Source organism: Scyliorhinus torazame, chromosome 2 (genome assembly GCF_047496885.1).
Source record: "Scyliorhinus torazame isolate Kashiwa2021f chromosome 2, sScyTor2.1, whole genome shotgun sequence".
NCBI classification, from domain to species: domain Eukaryota; kingdom Metazoa; phylum Chordata; class Chondrichthyes; order Carcharhiniformes; family Scyliorhinidae; genus Scyliorhinus; species Scyliorhinus torazame.
Genome location: NC_092708.1, coordinates 255,597,969 through 255,616,795, shown reverse-complemented (window position 1 = coordinate 255,616,795; position 18,827 = coordinate 255,597,969). Strand labels below are relative to the sequence as shown.

The window sequence follows — 18,827 nt, the reverse complement described above, 5'->3', positions numbered from 1 at the left end:
TTTTAAAATTTGAACCTATTTGTGAAAGACCTATATCAAAGAACAAAGAAAATTACAGCACAGGAACAGGCCCTTTGGCTCTCCAAGCCTGCACCAACCATGCTGCCTGTCTGAACTAAAAACCCCTATCCTTCCAGGGACCATATTGCTCTAGTCCCATCCTATTCATGTATTTGTCAAGGCATCCCTATTTTCCCCCCCTCCCCCGGTCAAGGCACCCCTTAAAAGTCACTATCGTATCTGCTTCCACTACCTCCCCCAACAGCGAGTTACATGCTTCCACCACCCTCTGTGTAAAAAGACTTGCCTCGTACATATCCTTACAACCTTGCCCCATAAACCTATGCCCCCTACCAATTAACTCTTCCACCCTGGGAAAAGGCTTCTGACTATCCACTCTGCCCATGTCCCTCATTATGTTGTAGACTTCTATCAGGTTCCCCCTCAGCCTGCATCATTCCAGTGAGAACAAAGTAAGTTTCTCCAACTTCTCCTCATGGCTAATGCCCTCCATACCAGGCAACACCCTGGTAAATCTGGTCTGTACCCCCTCCAAATCCTTCTGGTAGTGTTGCAACTAGAAACACTGTACTCCAAGTGCGGTCTAACTAAGGTTTCATGGAGCTGCAACATGACTTGTCAACTTTTAAACTCAATGCCCCGGCCGATGAAGGCAAGCATGCCGTTGCTTTCTTGACCATCTTCGCCACCTGCGTTGTCACTTTCAGTGACTTGTATACCTGTACACCCAGATCCCTCTGCCTATCAATACTTTAAGGGTTCTGCCATTTACTGTATATTTCCCATCTGTATTAGGCCTTCCAAAATGCATTACCTCACATTTGTCTGGATTAAACCCCATCTGCCATCTCTCCACCCAAGTCTCCGACCAATCTATATCCTGCTGTATCCTCTGGACGGTCCTCATCGTTATCTACAATTCCACCAACCTTTGTGTCGTCCGGAAATTTACTAATCAAACCAGTTACATTTTCCTCCAAATCATTTATATATATTACAAACAGCAAGGGTCCCAGCACTGATCCCTGTGGAACGCCACTAGTCACAGCCTTCCATTCAGAAATGCACCCTTCCACTGCTACCCTCCGATTCTTTGATTGAGCCAGTTCTGTTTCCATCTTGCCAGCTCACCTCTGATCCCGTGTGACTTCACCTTCTGCCATGAGGGACCTTGTCAAAGGCCTTACTGAAGTCTATGTAGATAGCATCCACTGCCCTACCCTCATCAATCATCTTCGGCACTTCCTCAAAAAACTCTATCAAGTTAGTGAGACACGACCTCCCCTTCACAAAACCATGTTATTTCCAAATGGGAGTAAATCCTGTTTAGGCTCACCAGCCTGTAATTACCTGGATTATCCTTGCTACCCTTCTTAAACAATGGAACACTATTAGCTATTCTCCAATCCTCTGTATACTTGACACTATCCGCAGTGCTGAACTCTCCTCTCCCCATCTCACTCCTAAGTCTGTGCTGAGGTATTTGCGACTAGGGGCTTTTCACAGTAACTTCATTGCAATGTTAATGTAAGCCTACTTGTGACAATAAACATTATTCTTATTATTTGTTCCATCAGGGAAGGAGGTTGAAACAATATAAATGGCTTCAGTGCCACAGTGTTGGGGGAAAGAGGAAAATTATTCACATTCCTGTTGCTGATCAGGTTCAAGCAGAATGACCCACTCTTAAAGTACACATGTGGCTGTCTTACGGTGAAGACAGGATCAGGTAGTCTATGATATTCCCTACCTTACCAGGATTTGCACAAGTGACAACACTCTGTCAAAAACCTATATGTGACTTAGGTAGTGGTGGTAGCTGATGTTAGAAACCCCATTGAGGTATCAACTAAAGAGATATACAGAAGTTTTAGCATTGGCGTGAGAATAACAATTCTCTCAAAATTGTGAAATATAGCTCACAAAATGATTATACATGTTCTCTCCTTGAAATGTTCCTCTCGTCCAGAGTTGTTCTTTTTCATTGCTCTTTTGAAGCCAAAATGTTATCACCCCTGCACCACAGTCCTTTGAAAATATTCCCCAACCACTTTTAAAAACAATTTGCAATCAATCAACAGGACATTCACTGGCAAAAGTACAACCCACACAGAATCAGGAACATCAAAATGCCCCAACATTGACAAGGCGTAGGTGGGCTGTGATCCTCCCGAGCCAGCATGGCATCACATCTCATCCTACCCAAAAGCTTATAGCTTGCCCAAAGCAATGAGGCGCAAGAAGTCACTTTACACAAAATGGACATATTCCATGACAGCTTTTTTAAAAATCTTTTGGTCCAAGTGTTTGCCATCTCACAAAAAGGCTTTCGAAAGTCATTTTCCAAATCGCATTAGCTGCCACTGCACAGTATTGGTGCCAATTAGCCTGGATTTCAAGTAGCCTGTACCCAGTGCACACAAAACAGCTTATCATAAGTGCTAACATGAAGTAAAATAGTTAATACAGCTCCTTAACACATTTCTCCCCACAATCCTATTTTGGTACAACAGCATACACATCAAGTACAAACTGTACCAGAGCTAGATGCAGGTCAAGGAGGACAAATGAGTCTCAAAGTAGTGGACAGGTTACAATTTGTCAATAAAATGCAGTTAACTCTCTTCCATCCTTGCACACAGGAGACACATGTCTTTCTGCCATCTGCCCCAAAGTTACTTTACACCTAACTTTCAGTTGCTTTCCTCTCAAAGGCAAATTCACTGTCATTCCAGAAGATCCAGCATCTATAAAACTAGCATTTTTAAAATATAAATTTAGAGTACCCAATTATTTTTTCCAATTAAGAGTCAATTTAACATGGCCAATCCACCTAACCTGAACATATTTTTAGGTGGTGTGGGCGAGACCCACAGACACGGGAAGAATGTGCAAACTCCACACGGACAGTGACCCAGGGCCGGGATCGAACACGGGTCCTTGGCGCCATGAGGCAGCGTCTATAAAACTATGAAACTCGAATGCATCTAAATCAGTTTCTCCCTTCATACTCCTAGAATCACCCTGAACTACTTTAAATATCACACAACCCCCCTTGTATACACCATTCCTGCTTATACTCTCACATTTCTCCTACTCCACCTGTTTCCTCATTCTTAGCTTCCCATCTTAGCTTCACACCAACTTCTCCATTATCTTTTCATTGGAAGGATTCCACCGTCATCTCCTAACAGACGTCATAGTCCTCACTGGGTTGGAATATCCAAAAGCATTCCGTAACTTTTCTTGTTGAAATACCTCCATATTATCCTCACTTAACCTTTCATAAGCTGTGGTTTCACCTTCATGAGCTGCACCCTGCATTCCCAAAGCCACTTCCTTATAAATTCTCACCCTCAATCTTCCTAACCAATACATAGCCATGTCTTCAACCTCACCATTGCACAAATCTCCATCATTCAAATGTTTCATCTGAGTAATTTGTGCCTCCGCCCATATCAAACCCAGCATTCTCATGCCACTCAAGTCAACTATCCAGTTTCTGCTTTCAACATCCTTACCCCATCAGATCAATGTCCTACCTAATCTGCTGGTATAATAACCAGATCCAATACCCACAAGCATGAGCACATGGTAGCACTAGACATGGTTCCACCACCTCAAACAACATGTCAGGAGTACATTGGAAGTAGTAAAAATAAATTCCTTCTATCCTCCACCCAACCTTCCATCTTCATCTAATTAAACTAAGGAAAAAAAAAAATCTTTATTGTCACAAATAAGCTGACATTAACACTGCAATTAAGTTACTGTGAAAAGCCCCTAGTCGCCACATTCCAGCACCTGTTCGGGTACACAGAGGGATAATTCAGAATGTCCAATGCGCCTAACAGCACGTCTTTCAGGACTTGTGGAAGGAAACCGGAGCAAACCTATGCAGACACGGGGAGAACTTGCAGACTCCACAGACAGTGACTCAAGCCAGGAATCGAACCTGGGACCCTGGAGCTGTGAAGCAACAGTGATACCCACTGTGCTACCGTGCTGCCCTAAGCACATTGTGGATCCATTGCTGAGAAAACAAAGATGTTATTCACCCTACCCTCAATTCGTTGCATGCTCTGTCCCACCTTTTCTCTGCCCTCCTACACCTGGTCATGATTCTCCTTTCCTCATCATGGACTGCCTTCTTCCCCACTGTCCCATCACTTTCCCCCAATGTCTGTCACCCATTCCCTCCCTTCCCAAATTCTCATTCACATGTCCTCACATCTTTCAAAATATTTCTCTTAACCCATCTCCCCACCTCCTTCACTTAAGCACCATTCTTTTCTCGTTTATTGCCTCTCCTCCAGTTTAATTTTCCAGATTTTCCTGCTCCATACAATTACCAAACACTTCTGCAAGACCAAATCCAGACTGCTTTTCAGACTGAGAAACCCAGGATTGTGCCATCTTTCCTCAAACTCAGATCTTTGACAGAATAATTAGTTCTTCTCTGCACTTCCCTTAACATGATTTTCCAGAGCGGCAGGTGGCACAATGGTTAGCACTGGGACTGTGGCGCTGAGGACCCGGGTTCGAATCCTGGCCCTGGGTCACTGTCCATGTGGAACATAGAACATTACAGCGCAGTACAGGCCCTTCAGCCCTCGATGTTGCGCCGACCTGTGAAACCACTCTAAAGCCCATCTACACTATTCCCTTATCGTCCATATGTCTATCCAATGACCATTTGAATGCCCTTAGTGTTGGCAATTCCACTATTGTTGCAGGCAGGGCATTCCACGCCCTTACTACTCTCGGAGTAAATAACCTACCTCTGACATGTGTCTTATATCTATCTCCCCTCAATTTAAAGTTTGGAGTTTGCACATTCTCCCCATGTCTGTGCGGGTTTCACCCCCACAATCCAAAGATGTGCTGGTTAGGTGGCTTGGCCACGCTAAATTGCCCCTTAATTGGAAAAGAAAAATAATTGTCTACTCTAAATTTATATTTTAAAAAAACATGCTTTCCCACTTGGTGTCTCAGTTCATATTTCTCTTTTGTATGATTCGATTATCCCCTTTTTATTCACTCCTCCTCTGTCCTTCTCTTCATTTGCTCTTCACTAATTCCTTTCACAATCATTTTTTGCATCCCTTCCTCTCATTCTCCTTTATTTTCATTTCCTCACACTCCATTTCCTCCTACTTGCTACCTCATTCTCTAAGCTCTTCATATAGCCCTTAACTTCCACTTCTTCCCTTTTATCCTTCATCAATCTTCCATTTTCTTCTCATCCATTTCCAGCATCAGCCCTTAACTTTTTCCTCCCTTATTCCCCCACGTCTTCTCTCCACTTCCTCTTCCCTGATCCTTCACTTCCTCCTATCCTCCCCATGATCCTTGAACCTTTGTTTCCTCTCCCCTCCCGATTACTCCTACCTCCGCTCACTTTCTTTTCCCTTGCTTGTTTCGACTCAATTGATATTATTTTCCTCACTCTTTTATAACACCTAACCCTACATTTCTGCTCTAGATCTCCTTTTCTCTTCAGTATACAACTCTGCCATTCCTCTCTCCCTCAGTTTATCTGCTCCCTTCTTTCGTAATTCACCTCTCTGCCTGCTCTTCCTTCTCACTCATCACTAATTTTCCCTGACTGGATAATCTAGAAAAAGGAGACAGTGTCTCAGGATAAGGGGGCAGCATTTAGGACTGAGAGAAGGAGACATTTCTTCACTCAAAACAGTTGTGAATCTTTGTAATTTTCTTCCATCGTTGATTATATTTAAGGCTGAGATACACATTTTTGGTGTTGCAGATAATCAAACAATATGGGGCGCGGGGGGGGGGGGGGGGGGGGAATGGAGTTGAGACCACAGATTAGTCATGCCCATACTGAATGGCAGAGCAGGCTCAACGGGCTATATGGTCTTCGCCTGCTCTTATTTACGTTCATTATTCTCTCTCCTTTATGTCACATCCCTCATGCTTTTCTCTCATCCTTTACCCCATCATGCAGGTTTCCTCTTTACAATTCTCTCAACTTACCTCATTTCCTCTTCCCTCAGAGACCATTCTCTCAATTTCCCCCTTCAGCCTCTGCTCTGGTGTCGCCCTTTATCTTTTTCTTCCCTCGCTAATTTGCTCTTCCCATTACCCATCACCTTTGTGCTGTCTTTTCACCTCCCTCCTTCCATCTTTATTCTTCTTACCCCACCATGACTGCCTGTCCTCCGTCCCCCATTTAATTTTCCTTCCTTCTCGCTTGGGTTATTGTCATCATCCCCCTCTTTCCCTTTGCAGCCCCATCTCTTTATATTTTCCTCTCCTTTCCCATTTTTTTTCTTCACCCTTTGCCTTTCTCGCCTCCTCCCACGTTTGTCTCCTTTTTTCCCCTCGGTCGGTTTTTACATTTTTCTCTTTCACTTCTTTCCTCTCCTCTTTTTATCCCCCACACCTTTCACTTTTCCACTCTCCCGGTTGTTTCCTCCTCTTCTCCACCCCCCCCCCCCCCCCCGTCCCTCCCTACTGAGTACTCCTCACACCTTATTCCTCCCTCTCAACATCTCTTCTCTCCCACCCGACTTTCACTTCCTCCTTCCACTCTTTACCCATCTCCAGGTTCGGCTGAGGGAGATGGGGGGGGGGGGGAAGAGAGAGAGAGAAGAGGCTCGGGTAGAGGTAGAGAGAGAGAGTGAGGAAGGCCTGTGGACTGTTGAGCTTCCCCGTCCCTGTCCTTTGCACTGCCCGACCCCGGGAGGGCTGGCGGGGGGGGGTTGTCAGGGAGGACGGGCCGGATCGTTCCTCCCTCAGTGGGGCCGGCCTTCCGAGGGTGGAATCTCGGCCTGCGCCACACGGGCGGACGGCGGTTGGGAGCACGGGGGGGGGGGGGGGGGGGGGGTTCAAACCCCGACGAGGGGGCTCGCGGACGGGGTCCAACTGACACGGCGCGCGCCCGGCCGTGGCCCGTCAATCACTACCCCCACACGCGCACACACTCCCCGCGCCTAATCATCCATCGCCCTTTTATTTTTAAATTCAAAATTGCACCCTTCCCCTTTCAAATAAAACAACTTCGAAAAGCTGCGACCCGGCCCGACTCGTTGCATTGCACCCCGTGCAACCGGAGCCTGCCTGCAAACCCATCCATGTATGCATCCATCACCTTTTCCTTTCTCTGGCCGGTCTGCTGCATCCGATGTTGGCGACCATCGCCGCGCGCCGATCCCCCCCCCCGGGGTGGTGGTGGGGGGTGCAGCCCAGCGCCGCACGCCAGTTACCCCCCCCCCCCCCCGGGGTTCGCTGATTGACAAGCTGACATTTACCTGCGGCTGGAGCTGCTGGCGGACCACACATCAGAACCCTCCACCGGGGACAGAGAGGCAGGCAGGCCGGCTACCAAAACATTTCCTCTTTCGCCTGTTATTGTTTTCCTCTTTCAACCACCACCCCCCAAAAGCAGCAACTTTTCTCTCTCTCTCTCTCTTCACACACCCCCCACCCCCCCTCAGACCAGCGCCATGTTGGCTTTTTTCTGCTGGTGGGTAATATTACGTGCGCGAATTTTTTTTTTAAATAAATTACATTTGCATAACAAAAGTAAAAGTAACGGTTGCCATATGGGCCGCGGTAATGGATAAATAATGATGGAGGCGGGGACACGGAGGGGATGGAGTGTGTGTGGGGGGGGGCTCTATGCAGAAAGTACACCCCCCCCCCCTCAACACGACCAGAGCGTGGGGGATTGGGCCGCCTTGGAACAGCAAAGATAACCTTTGCCTCCTCTCTTTAACACACACATATACAAAAATAAATACATCAGTTCCACTCCCTTCCCCGGGATAAAAATGCAAAATCAAGTCAGAGGAACATTGCGAGTGGGATCACTTCCCGATCGCAAATAATCGATCCATTGCCCCCCCCCCCCCCCCCCCTGTTTGCGGAGGGAGCGAAGAAACGACCATGGGAGTTCTAAAGAATATATTTTTCTCCTCCCTGCTCTTGGTCAACAGGGAGCGGACGTTTTTTTTTTTGGGGGGGGGGGGGGGGGGGGGGGGGAGAAACAAGACTAAAAACACGACGCACGCTTGTGCATTTGGTATTCTGCACAAACTTGCTCCGCACTCGAAAAAAACAACAAAGTGAGAGAGTTGGGTTTTGAGACGGGACTTCATTTTTTTTGGTTGTTTGTTTTTGTTTCGCATTTTGCAATGGAGGAGGGCTGGGCTCGGCTGGGAGGGGGGAGAGAGAGAGAAAGGAGGAACCGATCAGCTGAAAGTGCATCAGTGGGAGTGTGTGCGGAGCCCGGGTCACTACTGTACCTTGTGTCGAAGTTTGCAAGCAGCTGAGACGCGGCGAGGCACGCACTTCAATTTCCAGCACATTCTTCGCTCTCCCTCCTCCTCCTTCTTTCCTCCCCTACCCACGCCTCTTTCTCTCTCTATCCACCGACCTGAGAGCTCCAAGAGTCCGGCACGACTTCAATTGGCGATCCAACACCCAACCCCAGAGAAAGAAAACATGTCATTGCTCCGCTTCCGGGAACGTGACTTCGCCGGGAGGTGGAATGTAACATTCTGCAAATCACGCACACACGTTCCCCTCGTCTCTCTCGTCTGTCTCATCGACCTGAAGATTCACTAAAAAAAAACCCGTAAGATTAAAAAGTGATGTTTGGCCGTCGAGAATGCACTAAGCCCCCTTGCGCCACAAGAAGTCAGCCCACCTAAGAAGAAATCTGGATTGTTGACAGAGCATCTTTTCCCCCTTTCCCCCAACACAAGTAGACGCCACCCTTACGCCTGGTGCCAGCGTTACTGCGCCATCTCCGGACACGGGCCAAGAGCAGATTTGTCCCAATTCCACCCACCTCCCCCTCAACATGCAGTAAACACACAAACCAGTCTCCACCTGCTCGATCCAGTGTGCAGCCGTTGCCACTGTGGTCAACGCTTGCTCATCATTGGCGCTAAAAGTTTGCGAACCGTCGGTCTCTTTTAACAAAATAATAGAACCATGTGGATAATCTCGACAAAACTGAGGCAAATGTTTGGCAAATTTTTTATCTCGTTTGGAGCGCACCACGTGTAACATAATCAGGTTACTCGTACATGACATCACCGTGATAAAAGTGACACATGATTCTCCTGGCTCTTTTCCCAAAAGACAATTCAAAATCAGATACCTATGTACACATGATAAATTGTATCTCCTTTAAGACAATACTGTCCACTGAATCTCTACACTGACGGATTCCCCCGTTCCCTCAAACTCCATTAGATTCCTATTCCCTGTTTTAAGGGGACTCCCTTTCAGCTTGAACCAGACTCCACCGCCTTGACTGTTCGAAGTTGACCCTATGTCCTCTTCATTACCAAGCCTCCCTATACCACCCATGTTCATCTCCCTCTGTGACCCCTCCCTTCCCTATCTCTTCAGAACCTACAGTTTCCCAGACTCCTTTCCTCCAACTTTGAGCTCTTGTCCAGCATCCATTTCTGCCATGGCTCAGTGGTATCGCGTCAACCTCTGAGTCAGGAGGTTGTGGGTTCCAAGTTCCACCCCAGGATCTGAGCTCAAAAAACTAGAACTGGAAGCATGCAGTATGTCATCTTTCAGATGAGACTTTAAACCAAGGTCCTATCTGCTCTCTTAAGTGGATGTAAAAGATACAGTGATATCATTCCGAAGAAGAGTAGGGGAGTGTCCTGGCCACTATTTGTCTCTTACTCAACATCACACAAACAGTTTATCTGGTCATTATTACATTGCTGTTTGTGGGAGCTCCCTTTGGCACGGTGACACAGTGGTTAGCATTGTTGCTTCACAGGACCAGGGACCTCGGTTTGATTCCCAGCTTGGGTCACTGAGGAATCTGCACATTCTTCCCGTGCCTGTGTGGGTTTCATCCAGGTGCCCGGTTTCCTCCCACAAATCCCAAAAGACGTGCTTGTTAAGTGAATTGGACATGCAGAATTCTCCCTCAGTGTATCCGAACAGGTGCCGGAATGTGGCAACGAGGGAATTTTCACAGTAACTTCATTGCAGTGTTAATGTAAGCCTACTTGTGGCACTAATAAAGATTATTATTATTGAACAAATTGGCTGCCGTGTTTTCCATATTACAACAGCGAAGTGCGACTACACTACAAAAGTACCTCTGGCTGTAAAGTATTTTGGATGTCATAAGGTCATAAAAAGATGCAATATAAATGCCAGACTTTCTTTTCTACCAATGGTAGCTGTACCATCTGGAGCCTCATTTCTGAAATTTTTTACAGACTTCTCTGCCTCCCTTCTGTTAAAACCTTCCTTTCAACCTACCTCTTTGACTAACCCCTTGGTCACCTGTCCTAATATTTATTGCTGCTTTTCCAACTGATCAACAGTGATTATATTGTCAAAATTCTTTAATTGTTTTAGACCACTTTGCGACATCTTATGGTCATCAAAGACGTTTAAAAAAAATAATAACTGCACTTATACCCCCTCCATTGCAAATTCTCAACAGCGCATGACGCATCACATTCCAAAGATTGGATTGGATTGGATTTGTTTATTGTCACGTGTACCGAGGTTCAGTGAAAAGTATTTTTCTGCGAGCAGCTCAACAGATCATTAAGTACATGAGAAGAAAAGGGAATAAAAGAAAATACATAATAGGGCAACACAACATAATAGGGCAACACAACACGACTATATGGACCTAAAATTAGTCCTCTTAACATTTCACCCCTTTCTTAACCAGTTAAGCTTTTTGTTAAGGAGGTTAAATATTGGGAGTTTTATTTCACGTGCTCACTGTGGCAAAAACCTCAGGTATTGCTTTGGACTTATTGATGTTTCAGTTGTGCCCTTTGAACATCCACAGTTCAAATTCCACCCATCTTATTCATTATCTCATTTTAAAAACCTCGATCCTATCTCTCCTCATTCTTCCTTTCTCCAATGAGGAGATGTTCTGCTCAGTAAGTCTTATCTGAAATATTTGCTATTTTTTCTTAACCACCTCCATTGAATCAATGTCTTTTTAACGTATCACAATATTCTGATTGTAGTCTAATTATCGTGTTTTTGATGGCCAAGCAACCTGTTTCAAATTGCAGATAATGCCCTTAAGTTATCTTCCCTTAATTACACATTGACCAATTCCCTCCAGCTCTATAGATTACCCAAGGTACACATTGCAATGTATTTTGCAATTGAATTACTTCAGCAAGCAACAGGGAAATGGGATGCCACAAGATTCCATCAAAAATTGAGTGCTACACCTACTGAGCTTCGAAGCTCATCATCTAATGTCAGCCTCCTTCAGTGGACAACCGTTTTAGAAATTATGTGTCATGTGATTGAAGATACACTCCCCTGCCCCAACTGGTGGATTTGTATATGAATATGACACATGGATTTGGTGATGCATGGGTAGAATCGATTTCTGACTTGTACTTTATTTTTCATAGGGTATTTTCAGCCTGCTTGGCAGTATAATTTATATACCTAACTCAGCATAACCTGGTTCCTAATTAATAATAAGGGGAAGAGCACTCAATGGCACATTCATTTCTGGCCAGGTTTCCTCTACCTCAGGTAACCCAACCACTGAAGGAAGGTGAGGACTACCACATGAAATAGACAAATGCTTTTTCAGCATTGTTCATATTTTTAAAATTAAAACAGTAACCATTACATTTGTACAAGGCCAAATGGTACAAACACTAATTTTGCATTGGAGAAACGGGGTACCCTTTCCTCTGTATCAACATACGGGGAGTGGAGGGGAGGATATTCTTGATTATTAAAACAGTTCACAACACAGTTGTACAAAAAACAAACGGTATAAGCACTAAACTTTGCGCTGGAGAGACCAGAACTGCTTGTTGCTTAGGAGGAGCAAAGGTGTTCTCCCACACATCCACCCATCCCCAGCCAACCAAATTACTTTGTTAACCTCCCAGCACCTGGATCAACTCCCAATCCCAGAATCCAACACTCTCCCAATCTCCTCTACAGCCCATAATATCCTCCCTGCTCTTTTCTCCCTCTAGGTCTTCCATGGCCCTCTGTGTTCTCCTCTAGATCATTATCCCATAACATCCTCTACAGGCCTCCTGCTATCTTCTACCCTCCTTCCTCAATCTCTGCAGATACTCCTTTGATGCCCCTCCCGAACTCTCCTGTCTCCCCCATTGATGCCCCCTCCCTCACCACTGATTTCTCACTACCTCATTATGGTCGTGGCCTCGTGCCGCAGATTACTCACCTGACAGTCTGGCAGAATGGTCAACAGATTCCACCATTAAATCTGGAAGAATGGATTTTCCTCCCATTAAACAACCCACACTTCCCTACACAAATCTCTCATTTTCTCTGAGGTGAAATGATGAGGTTGTGATGTATTGCATTAAATAGTTTTGACAGGAAGCACATGGCCTTGGCACATATAAAAATATTATGTTTGAAAATGGGTAGATTCAGAAGTGCTGGATTTCGGAGATATTGAGTATGACCAGAATCTATTATACTTACATTTTCTGTTACTAATGATGCAGAGCATAAGCCAGCAGTACAAATTGGCTTCTCTGTCAAGAGATATAATGGGCTGATAATGCCACTTCATCTGGTGATGATGTTTAAGCCCTCTTGACTTCAGGCTGAAACACAGCGTGGCTTGAAATTTATCATATTGATGTTCATGGGTTGTACAAAACCTGTTGAAATAGATTTCTATTGTAACTACTTAGAAAGTATGGATCGCATTTGAGCGAGCACTGCACTGTCTGAAGTGCCTTCTTTCTGATGAGACAATATACTGAGGTTCTGCTTAACCTTTCAGGTGGCCTTCTCCTATGAAATGATTTTGAAGAAGAGCAGGGAAGCTATTCCTGATGTCCTGGCCAACATTTATAGCCAATATTTATACCTCAATGAACATCATGAAAAGAGATTATATAGCCATTATCACATTGTGGGATTTTGTGTGCAAATTGGTTGCTGCATTTCCTACATTCATAGATTCATAGAATTTACAGTGCAGAATGTTGCTCTTATTAGCCTTAGTTTATTACCTCTGATTATGTCACCTTTGTTCATGAGTCGCCAGGTATCTTTCTGATACCGCCACGTGGTTCAAGCTCGAGTTATGATTAATAAGTCAGCACACCGCTTCGTAAGATTGAAATCAACGGTCATTTATTATACAACAAGTAATGCTTACACAATAATGCTACTCTCTATATAGAAACCTATCACTACTGGCCAATACTTAACTTTAGGAAGGGCCCACCAGGTCAGGGGAACAAATGGCTTATTGAATCGGATCTGGCCCGCGCGATTCAAAAGGCTGATACGGGTCGATGGCTAGGAGTCTCTATCGGGTAGCGATCGCTGGAGTCAAACTTACGCTTTCTGGTCGATGTTCTTGCGAAGGTCGCGAGCAGGCGAAGAAGGGAGAGAGAGAGCGATCTGAACTTGGCCCCTTATTTTATAGGGCCCAGGGGCTTCCCGCCTCTCGGGGCGGCCTTTGACCCTGATCTTAGATAGGGTGGATGTAGGGAAGTTGTTTCCATTAACAGGGGAGACTAGGCCCCGGGGGCACAGCCTTAGAATAAAAGGGAGTCACTTTAGAACAGAGATGAGGAGAAATTTCTTCAGCCAGAGAGTGGTGGGTCTGTGGAATTCATTGCCACAGAGGGCGGTGGAGGCCGGGACGTTGAGTGTCTTTAAGACAGAAGTTGATAAATTCTTGATTTCTCGAGGAATTAAGGGCTATGGAGAGAGAGCGGGTAAATGGAGTTGAAATCAGCCATGATTGAATGATGGAGTGGACTCGATGGGCCGAATGGCCTTACTTCCACTCCTATGTCTTATGGTCTTATGGTTTTATGGTCCCAAGTGATTGGACTTGTTCCCAATCACTGGGTTCGATACGTCCTATAACGGGGCGATTCCTCGATCGGGGGGTAGTCGTTCACCTGTCTTTGTTTCGGCCACTGCAGGCACCGACAGGTCTGGCCCGGCATTCAATTGCTAATATGTTGCAATTGTTCCCGGGGATAGCCGATTAAACTGCAGATGTCTGGGTTGATGTGCTGCTAATGGTCTTGAGTATCGATCTGGGCTGACTTCCCCAGAGACGAATATGCTATTCTGTCTGCAGCTGTCCGTTTGTGTCCTGTTGGCTGCTTTTCCCATCAGCCTTTTCGGTGAGCCATTTTAAATCGGGTTTTGGCCAAATTAATAGGGAATCAGCCATTTTAGGTGGCTACAAAAAGGAGGCCATTCGGCCCATCGAGTCTGCACCGGCTCTTGGAAAGAGCACCCTACCCAAGATCAACACCTCCACCCTATCCCCATAACCCAGTCCAACACTAAGGGCAATTTTGGACACTAAGGGCAATTTATCATGGCCAATCCACCTAACCTGCACATCTTTGGACTGTGGGAGGAAACCGGAGCACCCGGAGGAAACCCACGCACACAAGGAGGATGTGCAGACTCCGCACAGACAGTGACCCAAGCCGGAATCGAACCTGGGACCCTGGAGCTGTGAAGCAATTGTACTATCCACAATGCTACCGTGCTGCCCAACAACATAGCCAACAACATAGCCAAGACTATTTCACTTTTCTGTAAAGTACTTTGGGATGTCCTGAGATGCAACGTTGATGCGACCATCAATTAACTCGAAGACACGTGGAAAAGTAAACCGTGGTTTTAATCAGCTTAGAACTGAGCCTGCCTGTGACCGGTACACCACTAAAGGCGGCCCCGCAGGTCAGCAGCTCTTATACTTCCTGTAAAGGGGGTGGAGCCATGGGCGGAGCCCGTACATGCCCCAACATATCCCCTGTGGGTGAAGCCACACAATGGCCCATAGGTAGAGCCCACAGGGTTAATAACATAACACAGTGCACTGGTGAATTATCAGTAATTATACATTCACCACACACGTAAATACAGGTCTTACATTGTTCTTTAATGAATTCTAGTGGAACAGTGGACCACACAGTCCAAGAGTGTCCTGGGATTGAACGCTATTTTTTGAGTTAAGTTTTTAAAAAATCTTTATTATTGTCACAAGTAAGCTTACATTAACACTGCAATGACTGATCACAGAGAGTTTGTGTAGAATCTGCTAAAGTAGCATGCATGAACCAAGCAGCAAAGTTTAGATTTATTTACAGTGTACAAGAATCTCCAATCTCCAAAGGCTCTTCCCCCACGACTTGCGCCCAGGTCCGGTTTATATACTAGTGATCTAATCCCTGTTCAGGGGAGGCCCGCCTCCATTACTGGGAAAGCTCGTATTCCGTGGAGTTCACGAGGAATCTGATAGTCCTGATACAGTGATCTCCGCGAGGGTTATAACAGTTAACTTTTGATCACTGATTTCTGCTTGAAGTACTCTAATCTTGGGCAAGGACAGTCATGCTATTCTTGGTTCAGCGCACCAATTGGCTGCAATTTACATGCCACACAATTTGGAGCTTGGGGAAACTTCTTAAGTTCTGAGCAGGATCAAAGAATGAGTAACACATGGCAAAATTAGAAGCTATCTTTGCCCCCTTGGAAATCCCAAAGATGGGATCATCTAGAAAATTATTGACTCTTATCTGTATTCTTATTAGAGGTCCTCAAGGAGAAAGCAAACACATGTCTTCCACAGAGAGCCTAATGAGGCCTCTTCCAAACTAATTAATTTCTGCGAAACATTCTCAGTTCAGTATGGTAATCAAGCATAAAGCAGCAATTAACCAGTTACCTAATGTGTGTTAATCAATGTCATAACATCATACAATTACCAAAAGATGAGGAAATGGTGTTAATCCCACAAACATCTTAGAACATTTTTCCTTTATTCTTTGAGTATCTCTCTTTTTTGGATACTTTTCCATCTCTTTCTTGGGTCTCCCCATAATATGCAGCATCATACAATCTTGCAGCACATATGGAGGCCATCTGGCTCTTTGAAAGAGCTATCCTATCAGTCCTCCTGGCCAATTCTTTCCCCACAGCCCTACAAATATTTATTTTTCAAGTATTTATCTGATTCTATTTTGACAGTTGCTACTGAATCTGCTGCCACCCCTCTTTCTGGCAGTGCATCCCAGATCCTTTGCAAGTTAAAAAATAAAAACATATCTATCCCTCTGGTTCTTTTGCTAATATTTTAAAGCTGCGTCCTCTGGTCACCGACCCTCCTGCCAATGGAAACAGTTTCCATTTACTCTATCAAAGCACCTGATAATTTGGAACATCTTTATTGAACCAACCGCTGAATCTTCTCTGCTCTAAGGAGAAAAATCTCAGCTACTTCCACAAGTTCCTCAGTTCTTCCACAAAACTCCAGTTCCAATTTCCAAGCTAATAAATCTGCTCCGCATCCTCTCCAAGGGCTTGGACTCTTAAAGTGTGCTGCTCACTTCCGGTGGCCGCCATGGAGTGACAGTTGCACATTCGGTATCTCCTGCTCAAAGTGGAATTTTTCAGTCCTTTCCCATCAGAGGGATGAAACATTTGGGTGGAAAGATGTGTAGGAGTGCCAGGAGAAGATGTAACTCCTCGGGTGTGGCCGGTGGATGGATCCACGAACCAGGAGTGGGTCGAGAAGAAGGGAACTGTTGGAACAGGAGAATCTTCGAGGTGCGCCACAGGTTAAGATGGCAGAGGGCAAAGGTCCTGTTATGCCCACTCAGTGGTCAAAGGAGCAGCTGGTGGATTTTTAAAATGATAGTTCAGCTAGCAGTGAAGGGAGGCTCTGGAGGACCAGGCGAAGATGGTAGAGCCGCTGAAAGCAGGGATTGAGCGAGTGGAGCAGAGGCTGGAGTCCCAGGGCCGGGTGATCCAGAAAGTGGAGGAGGTGGTGGGTGAGCACGAGGAGCAGCTTGCCTCGTTGGTGGCCGAGGTGGGGGTGATGCAGGAGACCAAAAAGGGGCTGAAGGAGAAGGTGGAAGACCTGGAGAACCGCTCCAGAAGGCAACATTTGAGGATCATGGGGATGCCCGAAGACATCAAAGAAGCGGAGGTCAGCACACCAAAGTGTTTGAGAAGCTGATGGGGGAGGGGGCCTTCGACTGGCTTGTGGAGGTTAACCGAGCGCACAGGGCATTGATGAGGACAAGCCGCCTAGGGCACTGGTGGTGCGGTTGCACGCTTCCTGGACAAAGAAAAAAATTCTTCAGTGGGCGAGGCAGACTAGGAGGTGCACCTGGGAAGGGAATGAGCTGCGGGTGTGTCAAGATTTGGTGTAGAACTGGTGAAGAGGAGGGACGGGTTTAATCGGGTCAAGGCTTCCCTCTTCAAGAAGGGGGTGAAGTTTGGAGTGCTGTATCCGGTCCGCCTCTGGGCGACTTTCCAGAATATTTTGGTATATCAGAGGAAGCAATGACGTTTTTGAAGGATAATGGACTGGCGGGAGAAGGAAGACACTGAGCTTTTGAGGAGGTGTTTTCTTTTTGCTGTTCTTGGAAAATCTTTTTCCTTTTGAAATGTTTTGGTTGGTTTGGTGGTGGGGTGCTTGGGAGCATCAAGGGTGAGTGCACCTTTTTTCTGTTTCTTTGTTTCCCGGCGTAGTGGTTAGCACTGCTGCCACACGGCACCGAGGACCTTGGTTCGATCCCGGCCACGGGTCACTGTCCGCGTGGAGGTTTCACATTCTCCTCGTATGTCCATGGGTCTCATCCCCACAACCCAAAAAGATGTGCAGGGCAGGTGAATTGGCCACGCGAAATTGCCCCTTAATTAGAAAAAAAGAATTGGGTGCTCTAAATTTCTATTTAAAACAAATTGTTCATAGGGCACATATGACAAGTGGCGAGTATGAGTAGGTTCTTTGAGGGAGTAGAGGACAGGTGTGGGCAGTGTGCGGATGAGTATGTTTTCTGAGGGAGTCGAGGAGGAGGATAGATGTGAGTGGTGCGCGGTGAGGCCCACGAATCATGGCCACATGCTTTGGCATGTCCAAAGCTAAAGAGGTTCTGGCAGGGGTTTGCGGACATAATGTCTGAGGTGTTGGGGGTAAAGGTGGTCCTGAGTCCAGAGGTAGCAATATTTGGGATGTTGCAAGACCTGGAAGCACAGGGGGCAAGAGAGGCCGATGTTTTGGTCTTTGCCTCCCTGATAGCCCGGAGACGGATTTTGATCGGGTGGAGGGACTCAGAACCGCCAAATGCAGGGGAGTGGGTGAGCGACCTGGTGGAATTCCTTCGGCTGGAGAAGGTCAAGTTTGTCCTGAGGGGGGTCAGTTGATGGGTTCGCTCGGAGGTGGAAGCTGTTCTTTGACTTCTTTAAGGAGGAATGAGGTGTCAACAGAGGTGGAGGGGGTTTAAGGGGTTAAAATGGGGAAGGCAGGATGGGAGGAGGGGTAAGGCGAGGAGGGGAGTGTGTTTTCGTTATTTATTACATTGTATAATTTTAGAACATTGATCATGGAACATGTAGTGCAGAAAGAGACCATTCGGCCCATCGAGTCTACACCAACCAACTTAAGCCCTCACTTCCACCCTATCCCCATAACCCAATAACCCCACCTAACCTTCTTTTGTCACTAAGGGCAATTTAGCATGGCCAATCCACCTAACCTGCACGTCTTTGGACTGTGGAAGGAAACCGGAGCACCCGAGGAAACCCAGCAGACACGGGAGAACATGCAGACTCCGCACAGACAGTGACCCAGCGGGGAATGAAACCTGGGACCCTGGTGCTGTGAAGCCACAGTGCTAGCCACTGTGCTACCGTTCTGCTTTCATTTGTTGTTTGTTTATGCAAATGCCTGAATAAAATATATTTTTTAAATTGTGTAGCTCAGAATTGGAGGCAAAAGTCCAGCTTTGGCCTAACCATTGATTTATAAAACT

The 18,827-nt window shown here is 46.1% G+C and overlaps 1 protein-coding gene across 8 annotated transcripts in view; it reads right to left on the bottom strand.

Annotated features, from left to right (window-relative positions):
• LOC140397579 (bromo adjacent homology domain-containing 1 protein-like) overlaps positions 1–9,008 on the bottom strand; it is a 92,931-nt gene extending 83,923 nt beyond the window's left edge. For 2 of the 8 annotated variants that reach the window (XM_072486168.1, XM_072486169.1), the window contains exon 1: positions 6,022–6,401. Coding sequence is in view for 2 of the 8 variants with exons in the window: in XM_072486169.1 (XP_072342270.1) it covers positions 6,022–6,026 (5 nt within the window). In the remaining 6 variants the exon portion in view is untranslated. Of the gene's footprint in view, positions 1–6,021; positions 6,402–7,138; positions 7,206–7,298; positions 7,443–8,294; positions 8,790–8,883 lie in introns of those variants that run through there. The other 6 variants (XM_072486171.1, XM_072486173.1, XM_072486175.1 and 3 more) reach the window with 6 other exon arrangements.
• Positions 9,009–18,827: the final 9,819 nt, after the last annotated feature.